General features: G+C 44.2%; 1 protein-coding gene across 1 annotated transcript; it reads left to right on the forward strand.

The window, feature by feature from the left end:
- The first annotated feature begins 3,659 nt into the window (after positions 1-3,659).
- Positions 3,660-6,767, forward strand: LOC105567715 (pancreatic triacylglycerol lipase-like). The gene is made up of 4 exons (XM_012022798.1): positions 3,660-3,770; positions 3,979-4,317; positions 4,510-4,752; positions 5,250-6,767. The coding sequence occupies exons 1-4, from the start codon at positions 3,722-3,724 to the stop codon at positions 5,672-5,674; spliced, it is 1,056 nt and encodes a 351-aa protein (XP_011878188.1). The 5' UTR covers positions 3,660-3,721; the 3' UTR covers positions 5,675-6,767.
- Positions 6,768-19,180: the final 12,413 nt, after the last annotated feature.

The following is a 19,180-nucleotide window of genomic DNA, read 5'->3' on the forward strand; positions in this document are numbered from 1 at the left end:
GCTCTTCGAGTGCGAAAGACCAAGCGCGAAAAAGAGAGGGATGTCGGGCGGACCGGGCGGCCGGGTCGAGCCCGCTAAAAAACGCCAGTGCGGGCCACGATGACTTTCGGAATCATTTTTCAAAATGTCTGCCTCTGCCTCGAGGGGGGTGACCCCGACGGGCGGCGGCGGCGGCGGCGGCGGGGGGGGAGGGGACAAGGGGGTGGCAGAGGGGTGGTCAACCCCCGTGGCGTAGGGTGGCAAGATGGCGCCGCACGGTAAATCGATGGAGGCTAGTCACTGCAGGCGCCCTCGCTTTCACAGCTCCAACTCCCCGTTCCCCCGTCACCCCCAGACCACCACCCACTTCGCTTCCCCCCGTCGTCCCCCTCATTTTCGAGCTTCACGCAAGCGCCCGCACCGTGGACGTCGAGTCTTCGGTCATCTAAGCATAATTTTGCACGGTTCTAGCATAGTAACCTACGCCTTGCCGAAAAAAATGTACAAAAATTTCCTTTTTTTAAATTCTTTTTCGTGTACGAAAAAAATCAATTTCCGAGAAAATTTTAAAATTAAAGAGCGACCAATCAGTCTTCCTTTCTCGTGCCATTTTTTCCCCCCTAATTTTCGAGAGAAATCTCCAAGCACGCGTCGAGATGCGCGAAAATAATAACGACATTTATTAATCGCCGATTTAATCGTTGTTAATTACGTTAGAGCAGTCGGCAAATAACGCGAGGTAGGCGAAAGTAAACGAGGAGTTTGCAGGGAAAACGTAAGCCGATCGTGTCCCGATTTTTCCGATAAACTCATCTCATTTTAATATTCAACACCTGTAAACGCATCGGGAACAAAGGCGATAGCCGCTGCAAATCGGAAAGTATTTGTATCGGATGCATTCCGCTGAGCGCGCTCTGTGTACAATAAAAATTTCAAGCGGGTCGTTAAAACTGGTTTTTATCCCGCGCGCTGTGTGCGAAGCGAACCTGTTTGATTCTGTCTGAGAAATGTAACCGCCGAGGGCGAGAACCCGCCGCGGCTTTTAAAAAGAACACACGCCACAACAGGTTTCCGTCTCTTAATCCTTCCGCGCTCGCTTAACAGTCTCTCACGTCAATGTGCAAATGAAAATTTTCATAGACACGTTAACGCCGCCTTTCCCCGCGTCCCGGCTAATGCCGCGAAATTTTCATAAGCGCGCTAATTTCATTATACTAATTGGAATATTTTAAAATTTACGTAAACGCGACGCGGGGACCGCGCCGTAGGACTCAATTACGAATAAAAACCCGCGAGTACGGGGGAATTAAATGTCTCGGTGGGAAAACACGCGCGTTTAGGGGGTCGTATTTTCCTACTAGCTCATGTAAGTCGCTTCTCGCAGGTCGTTCCTCACCTCGCTCGCTTCACCTCGTGGTCTCACGTAGAACGAAACATCGGTCAATCAGATCGCCCGATATTGTCCGCTTATCGCAGCTCCACGTGAAATGCTTGACATTGCTACTTGTCAACAATGCCCATTTGAGATTTATGCATGTTGCAAAATGTACGTCAAAATATCGCAAATAAGCGTCGATATAGCCGCACTGCAAATACCTACCATTTTTCTAATATTCTAACGTGATAAATCAATGTGGAAAAAAAAAGTATTATTATCTTTAATACTTGTCGCTGTGTCACTTTCAATTCGTTGGTATTTTTTAAATACGATTCGATATCCGCTTCTAATAATATATTTTTTCGTGTTTCTTTATCAATGATCTTTGTTAACTAACATTCGCTAGATTAGATCGAGTGTGTACCGAGAAGAGCATAGATATTACATTTTTTTAATCGCTCGAACTTTATTTCCGTTTCTCGTTACACCGTGACATTAAGATGCATTATTCTTTTCCGACGTACATCTATTCTTTCACAGTGTAATATTATACACGGAATAAAATCGCGTAAACAGATGTTCAATCTGTACCATATGAAATTTCAAGGCACCGTTTAAAAATCCAACGAAATATACATGGATAATTAACGCTTATCGATGTTTTATAAGAATGATTGATAATGCGGATAACGCAATTGATATACAAATAATTGATTGTCCAAAATGAGGTTACAATCAAAGCGTGAATTGCATAAAAACTCTATTTACTTGATAGCTTAATTATATCATTAACCCGATATCAACTCGATGTAATTAATGTAATAATAGAGAATAATAATATCCTTAAAATATTAAACTCTTTCAAGGGATATTGGAATGTGCGGAATACGAGCTGACCAATCGTTTTATATTTAAATTATATGATTTATCGAATTGTTACGCTGTATTAATTTGCATTTTCGTATTTCTAGCGTTTTGTGTACAATTCTTCTGCGCGATAGAATAATCTCTGTTGCGCGTGATTTCTGTAATCTTCTTTAATCTTTTAATTTTTGATCTTAACAAAAGGTCTTTGTCAAGTCAACATCCGCTGATTAAGAGTATCAAATAATCTCGACGAGAACAGAGGAAATTGATTTACGACGCGAACCTGATGCGAAAAACTGGCAAATCTCGACACAGCAATAGAATTGGACGATACGCGGATCAGATAATTAACGTTGCAAAAAAATAAACGGCACCAATATTATGTCGAGATTGTTTTACCGAAAACCGATTTGTCGGAGAAAAATATTTTCTTTCTCAATTGATGTTTCTAAAGTTATACTTTGCTTCAGAAATGCGATGTGCATATGATATGCTTCATTACTCCTTTTTTCATTATTTCAAAATCCGTAGCTATTTTTTCTATATATTTCAGATTTTATAAATTTCTCGTTTTGCCAAAATTAATTTCTTCGTTTTGACATTTTATTTAAAGATCTTAATTTTCAAATATGATTAAAATACATTTCGCTAATTTTTCTAAGTTTCAGAGTTTATCTATAATTAACGATACGTTTAGTGTCTTGTAATTAAATACATTTCAGACTTATGCATATCAATTTACTTTTTAAGTATACAAAATTTAAGGATTGCCTTATATTACATTTTAAGTTTTCCTAATCGATTGTTAACTATTCGTGTAAAAGGAAGCAGTAAAAAATTCAAGGATTTATAAAATTGAAATGTGTTACCTGAAAATTTGTATTTTTTTTTATAGACAGTCTCTATTTTGTAATATTATAATACTGTTTTTTTATTGTGCTCTTTTTGGAAACTTTATAATTTATTGTGTTTAATTATCGATATATACTCGTCAAGTATACTTTTAACAAGCTCTGGAAAAAGCTTCTAAAACCTTAAACGAAATCCTTTCCTTTTTAATCGCAAGATTTTAAACTTCGTCATTTATATGATAACTTAGCTTTACGTTTCATTCTTGTTATTTATCGTTGATATTCGGTATGCGTTAAAATAACTGATTAATAAAATGACCGTTGAATAAATAAAAATATTAATAAATAAATATTATATGTATACTATTGTATCATTATGTTAATCTCTAAAGATTAAAAACGCAAATCATATATTAACAAAGCGTACGAAACTTTGTGTTTCGGTAAATTTGCATTCGGCAAATATCGATGCAAATGTTATTGCGATCTCCGAACAGGACGTCTCAGATATCATCAAATTATTGATTATAGTTACGATATAACTGCAAAAGAAATTTATCTTATCGCTAAAATGGTATATAAGTATACCGACAGAACTCGGGTGTTTTATAAGCGGTTGAATGTGCAGTGTTAGCAACACTTAAACATGGAGATGCGTGTTCTAATTGGTGCCTTGCTCGCCTGCACCGTAGCTGGTAAAAATAACATTTGCATGTTTCTCTGTAAAAAGTATGAATTTGTTGGCGATGCCAGATACGCACATTTAACTTTGTGAATTCGAACACAAAGAGGCAATTGTTACAATAACAATATAAAGTTTTATATTTGACATATTTCTCTTATATATTTTCCTTTTCATTTTGCACTATGCGATGTTACGAGTTTCTTGTTCCGATTGCGCAGGGCTGCCGGTGAAAGAGGAGGTGCTTCCAGACGATATTTTTACTCCGCTGGATTACGCATTATTTAAAGATAAAGTTGCGTACGTGTACGACGACAACGAGAATTTGGTGAAGCTGACGTTGGACGACGTCGAGGAGCACATAGATGACAGCGAAGTTCCAAAGCGTGTCTTTTTCTATCTGCATAAAAAAGACAATCCTACCGATCCGAAGCAGCTCTACGTCGACGACGAGGATGCTCTGAAGAACAGCAACTTCGATCCCACAAAACCAACGCGTTTTGTCACTCATGGATGGATGAATTCTCGCGACAGCGTAGCGTGCACGTTAGTTCGCGACGGTAAGTGAACATTTGCCGTGAAATGTTACGGCGTATTTTGTAATTTAACAGAATCGCTGCTAGAAATTCGAAGTATAGAACGATAGTTTCTTTTTACATTAATTCAATTTGACTGAATCGAAAGACAGAGTCATTTCTCTTCGGATCTTACAATTAGACTATGCCTGCTAATGTCTGGCGCTTCTTGTGCAGCTTATCTTCAGTACGACAATTACAACGTCATCGTCGTCGACTGGAGTTCTATAAGTATCAGGCCCTATATTTGGGCTAGCAGGCGTGTCATGCTAGTCGGTCGATTCGTCGCCACTATGATCAATTTTCTCGTAAAGCACGGAATGGATTCGTCGCAAACCGTCCTGGTCGGCCACTCTCTTGGTGCCCATGTAGTTGGAATCGCTGCTCGTAGCGCTAACAGCGATATCAGTTATGTCGTGGGTAAGTTTTTAACATTTTTACATCTAATAGCGTTTATATTCGACTGAGCCATTTGACGTGACGGAAAATAGATGTTGTATTTTGCATCTTTTGATTGGTTTATTAAATTTTTCTTCACTCTTTTCATTGAGCCTCGTAGATATTCAAGATTATATAAACGATTGAAGGAATTTAATTTCTCACTTCTCTTTACGTAGAAAAAAGCGCGATGGTATCTCTTTAATATTAATGCGTCATTATTTTTCGCAGTCGCGACACCCACGCTCTTTGACACTTATCAAATCTTTAAAAAAATGGCATTTATTTTTCATTCGTGTTCGATAAACACAAATGCGTGGATTAGCAGAGTTTTTCGTTTTTCATAAAAATTCTTTTTCACACATCGATCGAATGTCATCACGGCTCATGTTTTTCATCGAATGCAAAACTCGGTTATGTCTATCTAATCAATAAATTATAATCATTCGTTGACATGGCGTGAATTTATGGCGTTCCAGGGCTAGATCCAGCTTTGCCCGGCTTCAGTCTGGCCGGTCCAGGGTCCAGGATATCCAGCGGCGATGCAAAGTACGTGGAGATCATTCATACTAACGGCGGTCTCCTCGGTTTCTTGGCGGCTATCGGAGACGTCGACTTTTATCCCAACGGCGGTCAAAGGCAGCTCGGCTGCGTGGTGGATGTCGGCGGCGCGTGTTCCCATGCTCGCTCGTACAGGTTCTTCGCTGAGTCTATCAACAGCGCGGTAGGGTTCCACGGGAGAAGCTGCAGCAGCTATCTCCGATTTAAGCTGGGCCTGTGCAACGGCTCGCAAACGTCCATCATGGGCGGCCACAAGCCGCTCCTCAGCGCACGCGGCAACTACTACCTGATGACCAATCCGTCGTTCCCGTACGCGAGCGGGCCGCTCGCGAGGCGACGCTGATGAGCGCCGCGCGATCCGGAAGGATCGGACCCCCGGCTGACAATCAGCCGTCAGCGAAGATTCTGGATTTGGAAATTCATCGCGGAACAGGAAGGAGAGATCCGCGCCTGGGCTAAACTCGTTTTTCCCGGCAATCGATCGGGCGCGTTCACGGTGCGTAATTTCGTTTCCGCCCGCAGCGGCTGTTTCGAGCGCGAGTATTGCAGCTCTCGTACCGGGGGGCATTTTTATATCGTCTAAGCCGGGGACTACAAATCGTCGGACCACCGGGAATCGTAGGTGGTATTTATCGAAGAAACAGGCTGAGGTATCGCCGCTGTCGTGCGACGATTCGCTTTGCCGTCGACCTAATTACCGGCGTAAGCGCAAGCAGCGCGTATTTTGCGAAATATGTCTCGTGCGACGTAAAATGCATCATAACGTTCTATTGGAAATGCAAAATAGGGTAGGACACGCCCCGGTGTTCTCTAAACGCGAGTCCAATGCACGTATCAAATTCTCCGCCGTTGTCCATTTATTTTTTCCTCGCAGCGACTCGCAACGCTTCGGTGCGTACACGCGTGCAAACATCCACCGAGACGAGCGGCCTCTCCAAACGCGAATCGCCCGGACCAGCCCGTGATCTCAGTCGCGTTGCATTAAATTTTATCGTAATACATCTCGTGTATATCGCGCGTAACAACAAAGATAATAAAGGCGATGCGGAAAACAGTCGGATGCAACCGTACGCTGAATTTTAGGCTCCGGGCTGTTTCGTGTAAACAGACGTAGATATTTATCATTTTGACATAATGCGCGAGATGAAGTTTTGAAAAGGAAGATAAACGCGATTTCGCAAAATAAGGGAGACCGAAACGAGAGTTATCTTCGCCGATTACAGTGTAGATGCGAACGACGTCAATCGCGGGAGCGTCTGATCCTCAGGACATAGTCGCGTATTGTGTCAGAAATATTCCGCATTCCAGATCTAGGATGCTTGAAAATGTACAGACATTTTCATGATATTATGCAATGAAATGTGATAAAATTTATACTTGTTTATGACAGAGCACTGATGTACAAATATCATTACTATACTTTTGCAAAGAATCAAGTGTGCGTTTCTTTTATTTAATCCCCAAACCTATACCAGATAATAAATTATCTTTAATCATAGTACGATAATATGATAATCGCGACGCTATCGTTTAAAAATATTCTAACATTTCAATCAAGTCAGATTTAAGATATTCTACCGACAGCAAATATTAAAATAATTTTTTCCGACTGATTGAAAATAATCTGAAGTGAACAAATTGTTGCGTAAGTTTTGCAAGAAAAAAAACATACGTTGAGACAATTTACGCAAAAGTGGAAAAAATATTTACATTGTCGAAATTGTAGAGAATCTTCTGCTAATACGTCAAAGGTGCTGCCGGAGCTCGCGGTCAAAAAGTATTAACGAATTTTTTTAATGATACGAATACGCGAATTGGTATAAAATATTCAGTCCGAAACGATTGATCCACGGCGTTAAATCGCGATATCTACAAGTTTGATAAGGCGCCGAATGTTTCCATTGCGGATATACGCCGGGAGTATCAATTGTTCGCACGCGCAATTGAAATATCCGCGATAAAAGTTGGCGTAGCCGGGGCCGTGTTTCATTAACATGTGAACAATGGGTTCGCCAGATGCAAGCCGGCCACCTGAGTATGAATACCACCTGACGTGAATAAGGGTCCCGAATAGGTGGATGAAAAAAATCCTGATGCAGGACGTCCCGAACAGGAATACCTTCTTTCTTGATCGGTAAGGTATTCCTTCGGGTCGCGTGTTAATCTGTTGGGGCTAATGCGGCGCATATGATAATAATTATCAATCATATCGCTAGCGCCATAGAACGATAGGTATCACCTTTCAGTCGGACAAACTACAATCTTATCTGATATATTATTGCCTACTACTGCGATTTCTCACGTGCCGATATTTCTGTCCGATAAGATTAAATAATTAATATCAGATCTGTTGGTATGCTAATATAACTTTCGCTTGTCGATTCAGTGTAGTTGAAACGTCGAAGAAGCATTACATAATTGGATTGTTATGTAACGCGACTGAACAATTCATAATGTCAAACGCTATTTTATTTTGCATGATCTCATCCTGCTCTGCGCGGGACTTGTGTTAATACGTCTATTTCTTCTGTTTCTAGCAACGGCAAGGAAAGCATTCGCGAAATAACTAAATCCATACTTTTCGTCTAAAAAAAAAGTGCTCTGACATTTCTAAAGTGTAAACTCTTTTCAGATGAAATACGCAAAGTCCCGAGATCCAAATACAATTCACGGAGGGAGAGCGCGTTATTTAATTGTAGCGGTAATAATTCTTTTCTTGTCTGACGCGCCCTGTCCGAGGTGTAGGTCAAGATTAAAACCCAAAATTGACGTCGAGGGAAAAATTAAAGTTGTAAAGTTTCTGGTATCTATCAACGCGAGACGGGTCCATATATCAGCATACGTAGCGTTCGCTGCCTATGTCTCAGCCGCGAAAGTATTGTCCCTTCGATCGTATTCAGGCCGCAGGCTCGCCGGTGACGACTCTTTCCCCGGCGCGAAACAATCCCCTTGCCGTTCATTTTTCTGAAAGTATCGACACCGAACGAGAATTTATTTGCTCCTTTTAAAGTTGATGTTGCCCAAGAAAACCATCACGTGTATACATGCGCATTCGGATTCTGTGATACTTCGATAAAAGTATTTAAAAACAATTGGAAAATATATTCCTAATTTTTTCCCCCTGCTGAAAGTGGAAAGAGAGAAATGGAATAGCGTATAAAGTGACCAAAATGATTAAACAACAATCATGTGAAAAAAGAAATGGGCACATGTTTTATCCGCGGTGCAGAATATTCTACTGTAATGTTTATCCATCAAGTACATTATCGGTATATTTCAAGTACCACAAGAAATTATGTATAAAATTATTAATTATCGCATTATAAATTCTCGCAAAATCGATGCGACCAGAGTGTCACGGATAATCTAATCGCGAAATCTCGCGAGCGCAAAGTGTACAATAATGTCGTCGTAATATTACGTTAACTTTGGCCGGAAATCGATTGTCTTATATCGAAACCTCCAATTGGGGAGGTTTAAAGCAGCGAGTATGGAAAACGAACCAGGTTCCGGCGGTCACCCTTCGAGGTAGGTAGGTATATTTGATAAACGCCGCACTCTATTTTTTGTGCCCTTGTGGCGACTCGTTTGGCGACCAGTCGTGAATGTGAGAAACCGGGACGACAAAGGGTTAAAAAAAAGAGGGGGGGGGCACTCTTCGAGGGACGCGCGTGCATTCCACGTACGTGACCACTTACGCGAGACACTTTGTTCGTGCGATCTTAGGAAAAGAGAGCGAGAGAGAGAGAGAAAGAGAGAGACATTGTCAGTGTCGCGTGTCTTGAAAAAGCGTATCGGCACGTTTGACGTCCCATCGGGGAGATTAATCCACCCGGAATCGTTATTGTCGCGGTGCATTTTGGGGTCCGCCGCATTATTGCACGCGCGGGCGTTGCGAAGTACTTTACTCGCGGTGTGTGTACCGCGCGTATAAACTACATAAAATAATTGCTAAATGAATCGCCGCGCTGTTTTTCCCGTCATTTAAGCGAACTTATTAAGCGAACATTTTAATTAACGCGGCGATTAATCACGTAGATCACACATCCGGTCGTCACGTTTATACGCAAATATATTATTTACGCATTTCCAAAGAGTATCGCTCCGCTCTATCGTATAGCCGAGGAAATGAACTGATAATTGCATTATACGCATAATTGCGCCAATTATGGCCGACTTTTGACGACGAATTATACGATGCTTTGGAAACGTTGCCCCGGCGAGGCGTCGAGAGAGAGAGAGAGAGAAAGAGAGCGTACGCGCGGTACAAAATCAGGTGCGCGTACGTACACAGATGAAATTTCATAATCGGACGTAAGGGAGCGGGCGGGGGAGGGGGGGGGGAGGGCGGAGGGCGGAGGGGACCACTCGAGAAAGAAATCGCAGGGCGAGTAATGGGAGAGCGCGGGCGGCGAAAACGCATAATTTTAGATCGTAAATACGTAACCCGAGCCAGGGTGGTCACGCACTTACGTTTAATTGGTTCTTATGACGGTCATCTTAATTGACCGTGCGACTATTATCGGATAGGATTACCGTGTATTTATACGGTACCTTATGGTCCTTCGCCCGCGTGTGACTCAACGCGTCGGGACGGGAGGACCGCGGCGCTCGCTCGCTTTTCTCGAAAGAGCCACGCGCGTTCGCGGAATCGATTTAATCGTATATAATAATTAACGCGCGCGTACGCGCGACGTGTGAATCGAATAAAACCCGGTAAAAAGTAATGCGCGTTACGCGAGAGCGGACGATCCATTCGATAAATTAAACAATTAATCCTATAAATTTTTTAACGCGCACGTGGCGACGCGCGATCCACGTGGCGGCTTGGAGTTTCGAAAGATCGTCGTCCCCCCCCCTCCCCCCGCGACGACGAGAGCTCGCGGGGATGTCGAGCGAGCCACCGTCCCGCCCCCCCCCCCGTCCCGTCCACCCCCTTGCATTTTCAGGAAGCGTCTGAATAAAATCGTATATGACGAACTTGCCGGGGCTACACGAGGTTTTCCAAAAGTGGTCAAGGTGTGGGGGGCTGGGTGGACAGGTCGTTAATAAAGCTTGAAGAAGGGCCATTAATCACGGGGCTATCTCGGAGTCGAGCTCGCTCGTGTAAATACCCGCGGAGATATTTACCCAAACGCGCGTAAGTTGTGCGTACGCCCGTCGCCGTCCGTCCCCTTTCAACCCCCCCCTTTTTCCCTCCCCCTCGTGCGCCATCACGCGTCTTCCACGATGATCAATGTAAAGAACTCGCCGGCGATAAAAAGCGAGGGAAAAAAAGCGCGGCCGGGGCCGAGGGGGGGGGGGGGGGGTGGAGAGGCGCCCTTAGTCCAAATATTGGCTGTCCATTTATCAAGCGCCGTAGGTTTCGATCCGCGCTAATTAGCTTTCCTCCTGCGCCTTTCTTCGCCCGATTCCGCCTCCGACGCGCGCGTGCGACGACTCGTGCATAACGCTCCTTTATTTATTGCTCTTTTGATCTTGGAGCCCGGACGCCATTGATAAACGACCGGCTCATATCGCGAATATACGATTCATCGGCGGCTACTAAATCACACGTTGACCAATGGCGAGCATATTGGCCTATTGACTTCCGCTTTATCGTAAGAGTCACGAAGTGAGGAAATAAGACGCCTCGGGGGAAACCGTGTTGAATCTTTCAATGGGATTCACGCTCCGATTGTTCTTCCGCGTATTGTAAACCGAACGATTATCAAAAGACACATTTACATCGCGGAAAACGGCGATGTAATGTTACGTGCCAAGAAAGCCACGAATCTCCCGTGGAAGATCCCCCCCCCCACCGTTTCAGAAAATACAAGAAAAACACGCACATAATCTAATCGTGTGATTCTTTCGCTAAAACGCTTCGTCGTCCGTGCTCTGCGGCCTCGAAGCTCGAACGTCACAAGTTAGATTCCTAAAATCAGCCCGAATCACGCGCCCTTTCGACACACGGCCTCCCCAGGTACGAGATAAGATCTTCCCGTCGACGAGGCAATTTTTCGATGCGATTCGAACAAACGAACACCCAGGTCGATTACGTATCTTCGTGAGATTCGCCGGGGTGGTCTCCAGGTGAACGTAAGTCCGTTTATCCGTCATTCGCGGCGGACACCCACGGCCAACAAAGATGGCTGACTACAAAACGCGTAGGCAGCTTGATGTCTACGAACATGTGTGTGTATTCATTTGCGCACACGTACACGCGTTCACGCACACGCTGGCACGCACGCACACGCACACATACAGGCGTCCGCATACAGGCACAAGTACATACGTGAGCACGGAGTCGTTGGCAAGGCAAGTACACGTGGAAGACGGGGATCGCCGATCGCCGTCGCGAAAAACCGCATCGCCGACGCGAGCGAGACGCGACCGCCGGCCGTACGGATTGATGCACGTACGACTGGCTGGTGATGCAACATAAATTAAACTGCATAGGTCGCCTGCACACCCCAATCAGCCCGGTGTCCCATGGTCATCGTGCAGCATTATCGGGCGCACGTAGCGCTGCCGCCTGGTTACGTGTGTGTGCATGCGTGTGTGTGCGCGCGCGCGCGCGCGCGCGTGTGCGTTAGTGCATGCGTACGTGCGGGGGCGGGAAGCGTCGCGTATGGCACGCGTATCGCGCTTTTGTATGCGGCAAAAATTGGCATTGGGCGCGCGCGGGAGGCTTTCCGCTTTACCCTTCGTTTCGCGACTCGTATCGACACCGCGACGGGGGATAACCGCCAAAAATACCACCCCCTGTCCGTCCCGATCGCTGCCGCTCGCTCATCCCCGCGTTGCCCTTTCCCCTTTCACAGACGCGCGATTATCGCGCGACTCGTCGGAAGCGAGTCCGACGCCTCCGTGAGAAATCTGCGTGCTTCTTACGGGGCAGATCGTGGACTAAATCTCGCTGCTCTCCCTCGTATCACCCCAATTTCGTTAGGTCGGCGACAACGGCTACGGAATTGAAAGCAGAAACGCAGCTTCCCTTTCCGATATTGAAGAATTTAGAAACAGCATGAAGTGGTTGCTTGAATATTTCAATGCTCATGAGCGGAGCGGCCGACGGAAAATCCTCGAAACGCCATGCTGCTAGAATATTGCGCGCGATCTCGAGCATTGAGGTAACGAGGCAACAAATATTTTTCGATATCGCCCGACAAAGAATCGGAAACGTTGTCGGAAACAAAAATGACACGACCGCGTGCACGCGCACTCCACAAAAGTGGCCAAAACGGAAAAAGTGGATCGGGAGACACCATCGGGATCCCGAGTACCCTCGGAGGATGCGTTGCGCAAAATTGCATTTAATGTTGCCAGCGCATCAGGCGGGCGAGGCAAAAAGAACGCGCAAGCGAGGAAAATACGGAAGGGGATGAGCGAGAGAGCGAGAGAGAGAGAGGGGAGACGAAAATACGAAATGGACGTGCAAGCGACGAAGACGGGGAGCGGGGTAAAAAGAGGACGATGATGAGAAACAGAGACAACAAGAGAGGGAAACGTCGCTACTCTTTTAATTGAAAACTCGAGTGCCCTCGCGATCTTAATTAAGAGTCGAAAATCTTTAGCCCGATCGATTGGACAAACGGGGAAGGCCCGATCGCCCTTTGGCAACGGTCACTCGCGGTGCGCACACTTTACGCTATTTCCGCCCTTTTCGCCCGGGCTCTCTTTCTATTATTCGAAATACTTGAATCGGTCGTTGCGGAAGGGAAACAGATCAATCGTACTTTGTACGAAATAAAGTGGGAATATTTATTCCTTGCTAATGAGGACGTTACGTCGCATTTGAAGCTACGCGCATTGCAACGGAGGATATTCAGACTTCGTCTTATCTGCTATAATTTTTCTTTTCCCCAAACGAGAGAATTTTCTCCTTACTCCTGACAAAATTTCTCTTTCGGAACACATGTCTTTTCCCGCAGTGTCCGACTCATTTTTCTCCCTTTCTCTTTATCTCGGGGCTCCTCATTTTTATCGCCCCGCGAGGAAAAGTGCGTCTCTCACGAGTCAGCGCGGAGTTCCGAGCTTTATGAGCTGGCGATAGCCACTTGGCGAATCTTGACGAAGATATTAAGCGAAACGGAGCGCAACGGAGGAGGCGCCGTATCGTTCCGCGATGCTCGAGCTGCTCTCGAGCGGCCGGATGATCGATACTCGATAGTGCATCGGCTTCGCTTCTCGTTTGTATCCGCGACAGCGTTATGCAGCGGCTTCCTCCGTTCGGCTAATTTCAACGTAAAGCGAGACGACCGCCGGGAATATCAATAACGTTCGCGGCAAAACCCCGCCGCGCCGCGCCGCGATTCCGTTGCTGGGGCTTCTCGTTGTTTAGATAATAGACTGCGCCATTATATCGTTTCGTAATGGACCTACGTGCGTTTTCGAACGTAAGCGCGACTGCGGCGGCCAGCTTGTACGTCGACGCTTTTGCGGAGGGACACGTTGTTCCCGAAATTACTAGCTCTTCTCCGATATTCCACCGATACTCATTATTGTTTGAATTACCAAGATTTCGATTTCATCATATTAATGCACTTGTCTACCCTGCCATTTCTGCAAAGCGTCCTGCGGTGCTTCGTGTGTACAAACGGAGAGTTTCATCACCTTTACGTGATAAAAATTTAAATGTAATAGAAACCACACACAATTCCACCTCTCTATCATAAGGCGAGAATATCTCGCCTATTTTTTATACATCTTGTAATTAAAGTAATATTTATTCTAAAGAAATGTGATGTTTTACGCACGACGCACGTGAAGTTCTCTTCGTTAGTATTTTTGTAATTTTGTAATTGTAGCAAATGTTGTTAACGAGTCGAGTGATCTGAGAGATAAATGTTTACTCGATATGCTGGAAGAATGAAGGGAACCAAAAAAAAAGCGCCTAGAGAACGCAACCAGCGGTACAAAGCGGCGTCGAAAAAAGATCGTTCCGTGGGTGCCCATCGTATTTCAAACTTTTTCGCTTCCGATGAGTTATTAATTTACATTTTTGCGATTTTTTCATTTTTATTTTTTCATATTTTTCTGCGTTTTTTTGCAATTACTTTTACGTATTTTTGTTTCACGCAAAATGTGAGTTTCAGGACGTATTCACCCTTTCATCATCGATCCGATTAGGAACCCTCATTGCCGACTTTTCCTTTTAGAGATTACTTGGAAGCGCATAATGCACATGCGTGAACATTGATTAGTTGATACATTTACTAACAGATGGCACCATCGACCTGCTTAAAAAGGGGCCGAAGTATTGTCCGCGAAATTGTGCGGGAGCGACGTTGCCGGAAATCTATTGACAAACCCCCGAGATTTCGCGAAAGCGTCGTTACATCCCCCGTAAAAGACAATAAAAATGTAAAATTGTTTTTACGAGATTACGTCGCGGCATTAATGCATTAATTTCTTTATTTTAAGTATAATATTAATAAACTCTTGATGTCGCAAAAATTATATTATACGTACGGGAAAAAATATTATTCACTAGACTACCGATTATTTTAAATTAATTTGTATGATATATCGATGAAGAATAAGAAATGCAACTTGCAGTCGCCCAAACTGACAAATTTTAATAATTTATCTACGACCGACCGTCTTATATGAGCCTTTCCGCCGTTGGACGTTGCTCTTAATTTTTACAAATTGACTTCTACTTTGTATTTCGTGACTGTTGAAACACCCTGACGTATGAATTTGTCACTCATCTACTCATAATATTTTTCTGCAGCGCTGTGTCCAATATGTATAAGTTATACTACTCGATAAGGACTAAAATTCGGTCGAAACGTCGTAGATAAATTATTAAGAGTTGCTAATTTGGTCGACTATAAATAGTGTTTTTTATTGAAGTTATTACTGGCGGTAATAAGAATACCTCGGTTCGTCTATAAAGAATGCTCTTTGGAGAAAGGAAAGAATAACAATCTAGTAATAATCTTAAAAATGCGAGTGACGAGTTCAAGAATAGCATGACATATAAAAAAATGCATTATTTCTCCAGCTTGTACCTTTTTTAAATGTAAACACGATTACAAAGGATGTCAATAATAATAACGCGCGTGAAAGTAAGCTGCCCGATGCCTTGAAATAAAAGCGCGCATTCGATCGAGTTCTTGAGAAGGTCGCAACGTTTTTCCTGACAGCGCCGGGCGAATACAGGGGGATGCAAGTTCGAAGTTTCGCAACCCTTCGGGCAAGGGTGCATTGATGTGAATAGTCTACCCCTGTCCTTCGGGGGCCAATGAATTCCGCGCACTGATAATCACGCGTGCCAGTATGCGTGAACCTACCTACTTCGTATGGTCAAGACTAACTTGGTCTCGTGCTATCGGAAACCGTTTCTGAGCCTTTCGACAGCGTCGTCCCCCCCGTACATCATTCTGGTAAATCATTTCCAGACGAAGCCCAACTTTTCGGAGTGCGTGCCTCTCTTGATGTTTTCGAACGCTGTGCATTATTCACGGCTTCACTTCGTGCCGAATAATGCAGCGTTCCAGTTATCTATCGTATACGAATCACTTCTCAATTCTACCGAAATGGATATCCGGCTTTCGACGTTGCCTCTCGCGAAATCACACCGATATTAAAATGCGCAAGATATCGATTCCCTTCATTTCGGTCCATTAAGAAAGGATTCGGAAGTGCCCCGTCAAATCGATACAAATCGATTTGCCCCGTGTTATGAGACTAAATTCTGAACAACGGTAAATCCGCCTCCTCTCTCTGGTCAAAATAAGCATTAATGGAGGAATAATTGATAGCATATATTAATGTTAAGTTAGGAATGAAACAATATTTTTACTCACACTGTAAAAATATTATCTTATTGCATTCGCGTTCGACACGTCAAAATACCGACAATGTCCTTTCAGTGCATTACCACAACCTATTTATTAGGCTAATCATACCGTTATTTGACACATTTTTCTTAACTGTTACCGCTATAGATGTTTTATCGGAAACGATCTATTTATAATACGATATTTACGCTCAAAATGCAGAATTGCAGAAGGGAGGTTGAACCATCGTGTAAACGGCAGCACACAGAATCATGCGCACAGAGTTATATGTCTGCAGAGACGACAAATAATCATTATTTGCACGTCAACTGTATAACGCGAATTTATTGAGAAATTAAATTTAAATTATTTATTATTTATTTATCATCCGAGCCAGTTAAATTGTAATTATGTGGTAATTGAATCAATCAGTTACCATTAACTTCTATTTTATAATAAAATATGTTATTAACTAATAATTATTACCGCATCACAAATAAAGTATATAAATTTATCTCCGAACAGAATTTATATCCTCGAAGGCCAGTCGTGCCGTATTGCATTTAACATTGAAACGCATCTGAGACTTAAGAGTCTTAGAATTCGAAATCTTAGAATTCACACTTTCTTCAAAATGCACGATATTATTTAAATGTCGCACTCTTCAATTAATATCTTTAGATGGTTTTAAACAAATACTGACTATCTCGCTATTGAATAATCCACAATCTACAAAATAAACAAAAATCACCGTTTAAATAATCTACTATTTCGCAATAATGCGTCGTACATCTATTTCCACTCTACGCATACACGCGTACTGTTCTCAGTCACGCGCAATATCATTGATCGCTGTTAAACGACAAACGCGCAAGTCTTCGAGATTTATTTAAACACATGCGTTCACGTTAATTCGTAATAAAGTTTATCTATGGAAAAACCGTAGTATCTTTTCTGTATTAGAGAAACGGTTTGAGGTATCGCGTAGCACAAATAAATACAGGAAGGAAGTCCAGAACTCGTTTTCCCTCAATTTTTCCCCATCGATACCGCGACAGGCCATTAATTCTGCAAAGGACATTTTCGTCGTGCAGTCATCGACGATGACCGACGTCCAGAGGGCATTAAATATACTGGACGCATCTGGACACAAAACCTGCGATATTTGCACGCGGCCATTTATAACCGGCCAGTCCTGCCACGGCTACTTAGCAGATATTTTACAGTGAAAAGGTACCCTGCGGGGGAACGAGTTCAAAAGTTCACGTGAAAAACAGCGTCAGGAAATTGCTAGGAAATGGCCGGGAGCGGATGGTCACCCTTTCGACGGTGGCTCGTCCCTACGCCTTCGGTCCTTATAATAACCTAAACAGCTGGAAGAAAGGCCTTTAAAAGGCCAGCACGCGTCAGACTTAAAAAACGGTCGACGCGGTCTCCGCCGGCGTTGGCGGAGGGTGGCGTTGCAGAGGAAATTAAGACTTCTCTCCCGCTGCGCATCCCGCTCCCTCCCTCTCTCTCTCTCTCTGTCTCTCGAACGCTTCTGTTATCGCTTTATTACTCGAACCTCCGTATGCATTTTTCGTACGCAATCCCGGGAAGCACTTGCGATTATTTGCACAGCTACAAAATAACAGAGGCCATCAACTGAACGACAAAGATGTCACATTTATTCTCAAATGATATACCGGTAGTCTATTAATGTGTTACAGATATTAACATATACGCAACGAAATATAACAAAATATGATTATTTATGAAACAGCTTTGTTAAATACTGCGTTTGACTAAATACAACCGAGAGCGGCAACCAGCCTTTTCCTCCTCTCCCGGCGTTGATTATCGTATGAATAAATTATTAGCGTAATACAATAGAGGATATAATTTATCTCAATGATAGTTCGACCGCGTAAAACTACCATTGCCGTTTTAACGTTACATTAATACGTTGTGTAACACAGAAAGACTCGAAACATATCGGGATGAAGTCCCGATGTGAAAAATTGTTCCTTTTTATTGTTTCCGTTAATTCTGTTGGATTGTATTCGTGACGGTAAGAAGCGATCGATTTGCATTTATCGACGATCCCATCGATCGTACGAACCCCCGAAGGCCGAAACCGGTAATTTCCCGGGGGTTTCGCTGCTCTGTTATGTTGCACAGGGAATTCGAGAATACGATTCACCTAAGACTGTAAAGCCGAGATTACGCGAGACGAGATACAGCTCGAGCACGAGGCTGTTTTGCCGTTTCCACCGGCGGTTTTGCCGTAAGATCAATTTCTTTTATCGCAGATAAAGATTATTACCGGTCGGAGATCCGGCTTATAATTCCACCTTCGAGCACTCGTCGTTCTTTATTCTCGCGCGCCGCGGCTTACGACATCGCGCGCAAGTTTCGCGCTCAAAGTTGAATTACGTCCGTTCGCGTTCCCAAGCGGTATCAGCGGCGTGGTCGTAGTAAAAAAAAAAGATACTGCTCGCACGATAAAATTGCATCATACGCGATGCGGAATCTGGCAAAATAAATATTTGCCTTGAGATAAATGTGAAGGAAGAGACGCTCTTCCTCTCCCTCCGACGTTTTCATTCCGTAAGAGAAACGTCGAGGGAAGAATGAAACCGCTGTCCGACTCTCCCGATTGCCATGTCGTCGTCCGCCGCGTTTTATCCCCGCGGCCATTCCGCCTTACCTCCCCGCGGTGGGAAACGACGAGAAATCAATTTACAGTAAAACGCGGATGTCACGGAGCGACCGTGCACCGTCGCCGCCTTCGCGGCGCGGAAAGGCGAGGATAACGCGCGGAAACGCGCGCGCGGCTGGCGGAAATAATACGAGTGTCGGGAGAAAGATCCTCGCTCCTACTCTCGCGCCCGCGAGTTTTTCCGGCGTTCCTTCTCCCTGGACCAAGCGCATACTTGCTCCACACCAACTTTTCGCCAGCCGACTCTTCTTCCCTCTTCTCGCGGCGTCAACCCTCCTCGCTGCGGAAGGATTCATATGTCGCGGACGTCGTTGCGACAGACCGCGAGAATAAAGCGACGCCGTGCCCTCGATTTCACCTTTTTTACAGCCGAGAA

The sequence above is a fragment of the Vollenhovia emeryi genome, unplaced genomic scaffold (genome assembly GCF_000949405.1).
Source record: "Vollenhovia emeryi isolate VEMERY1.0 unplaced genomic scaffold, V.emery_V1.0 DF939135.1, whole genome shotgun sequence".
In the NCBI taxonomy this organism is placed as follows: domain Eukaryota; kingdom Metazoa; phylum Arthropoda; class Insecta; order Hymenoptera; family Formicidae; genus Vollenhovia; species Vollenhovia emeryi.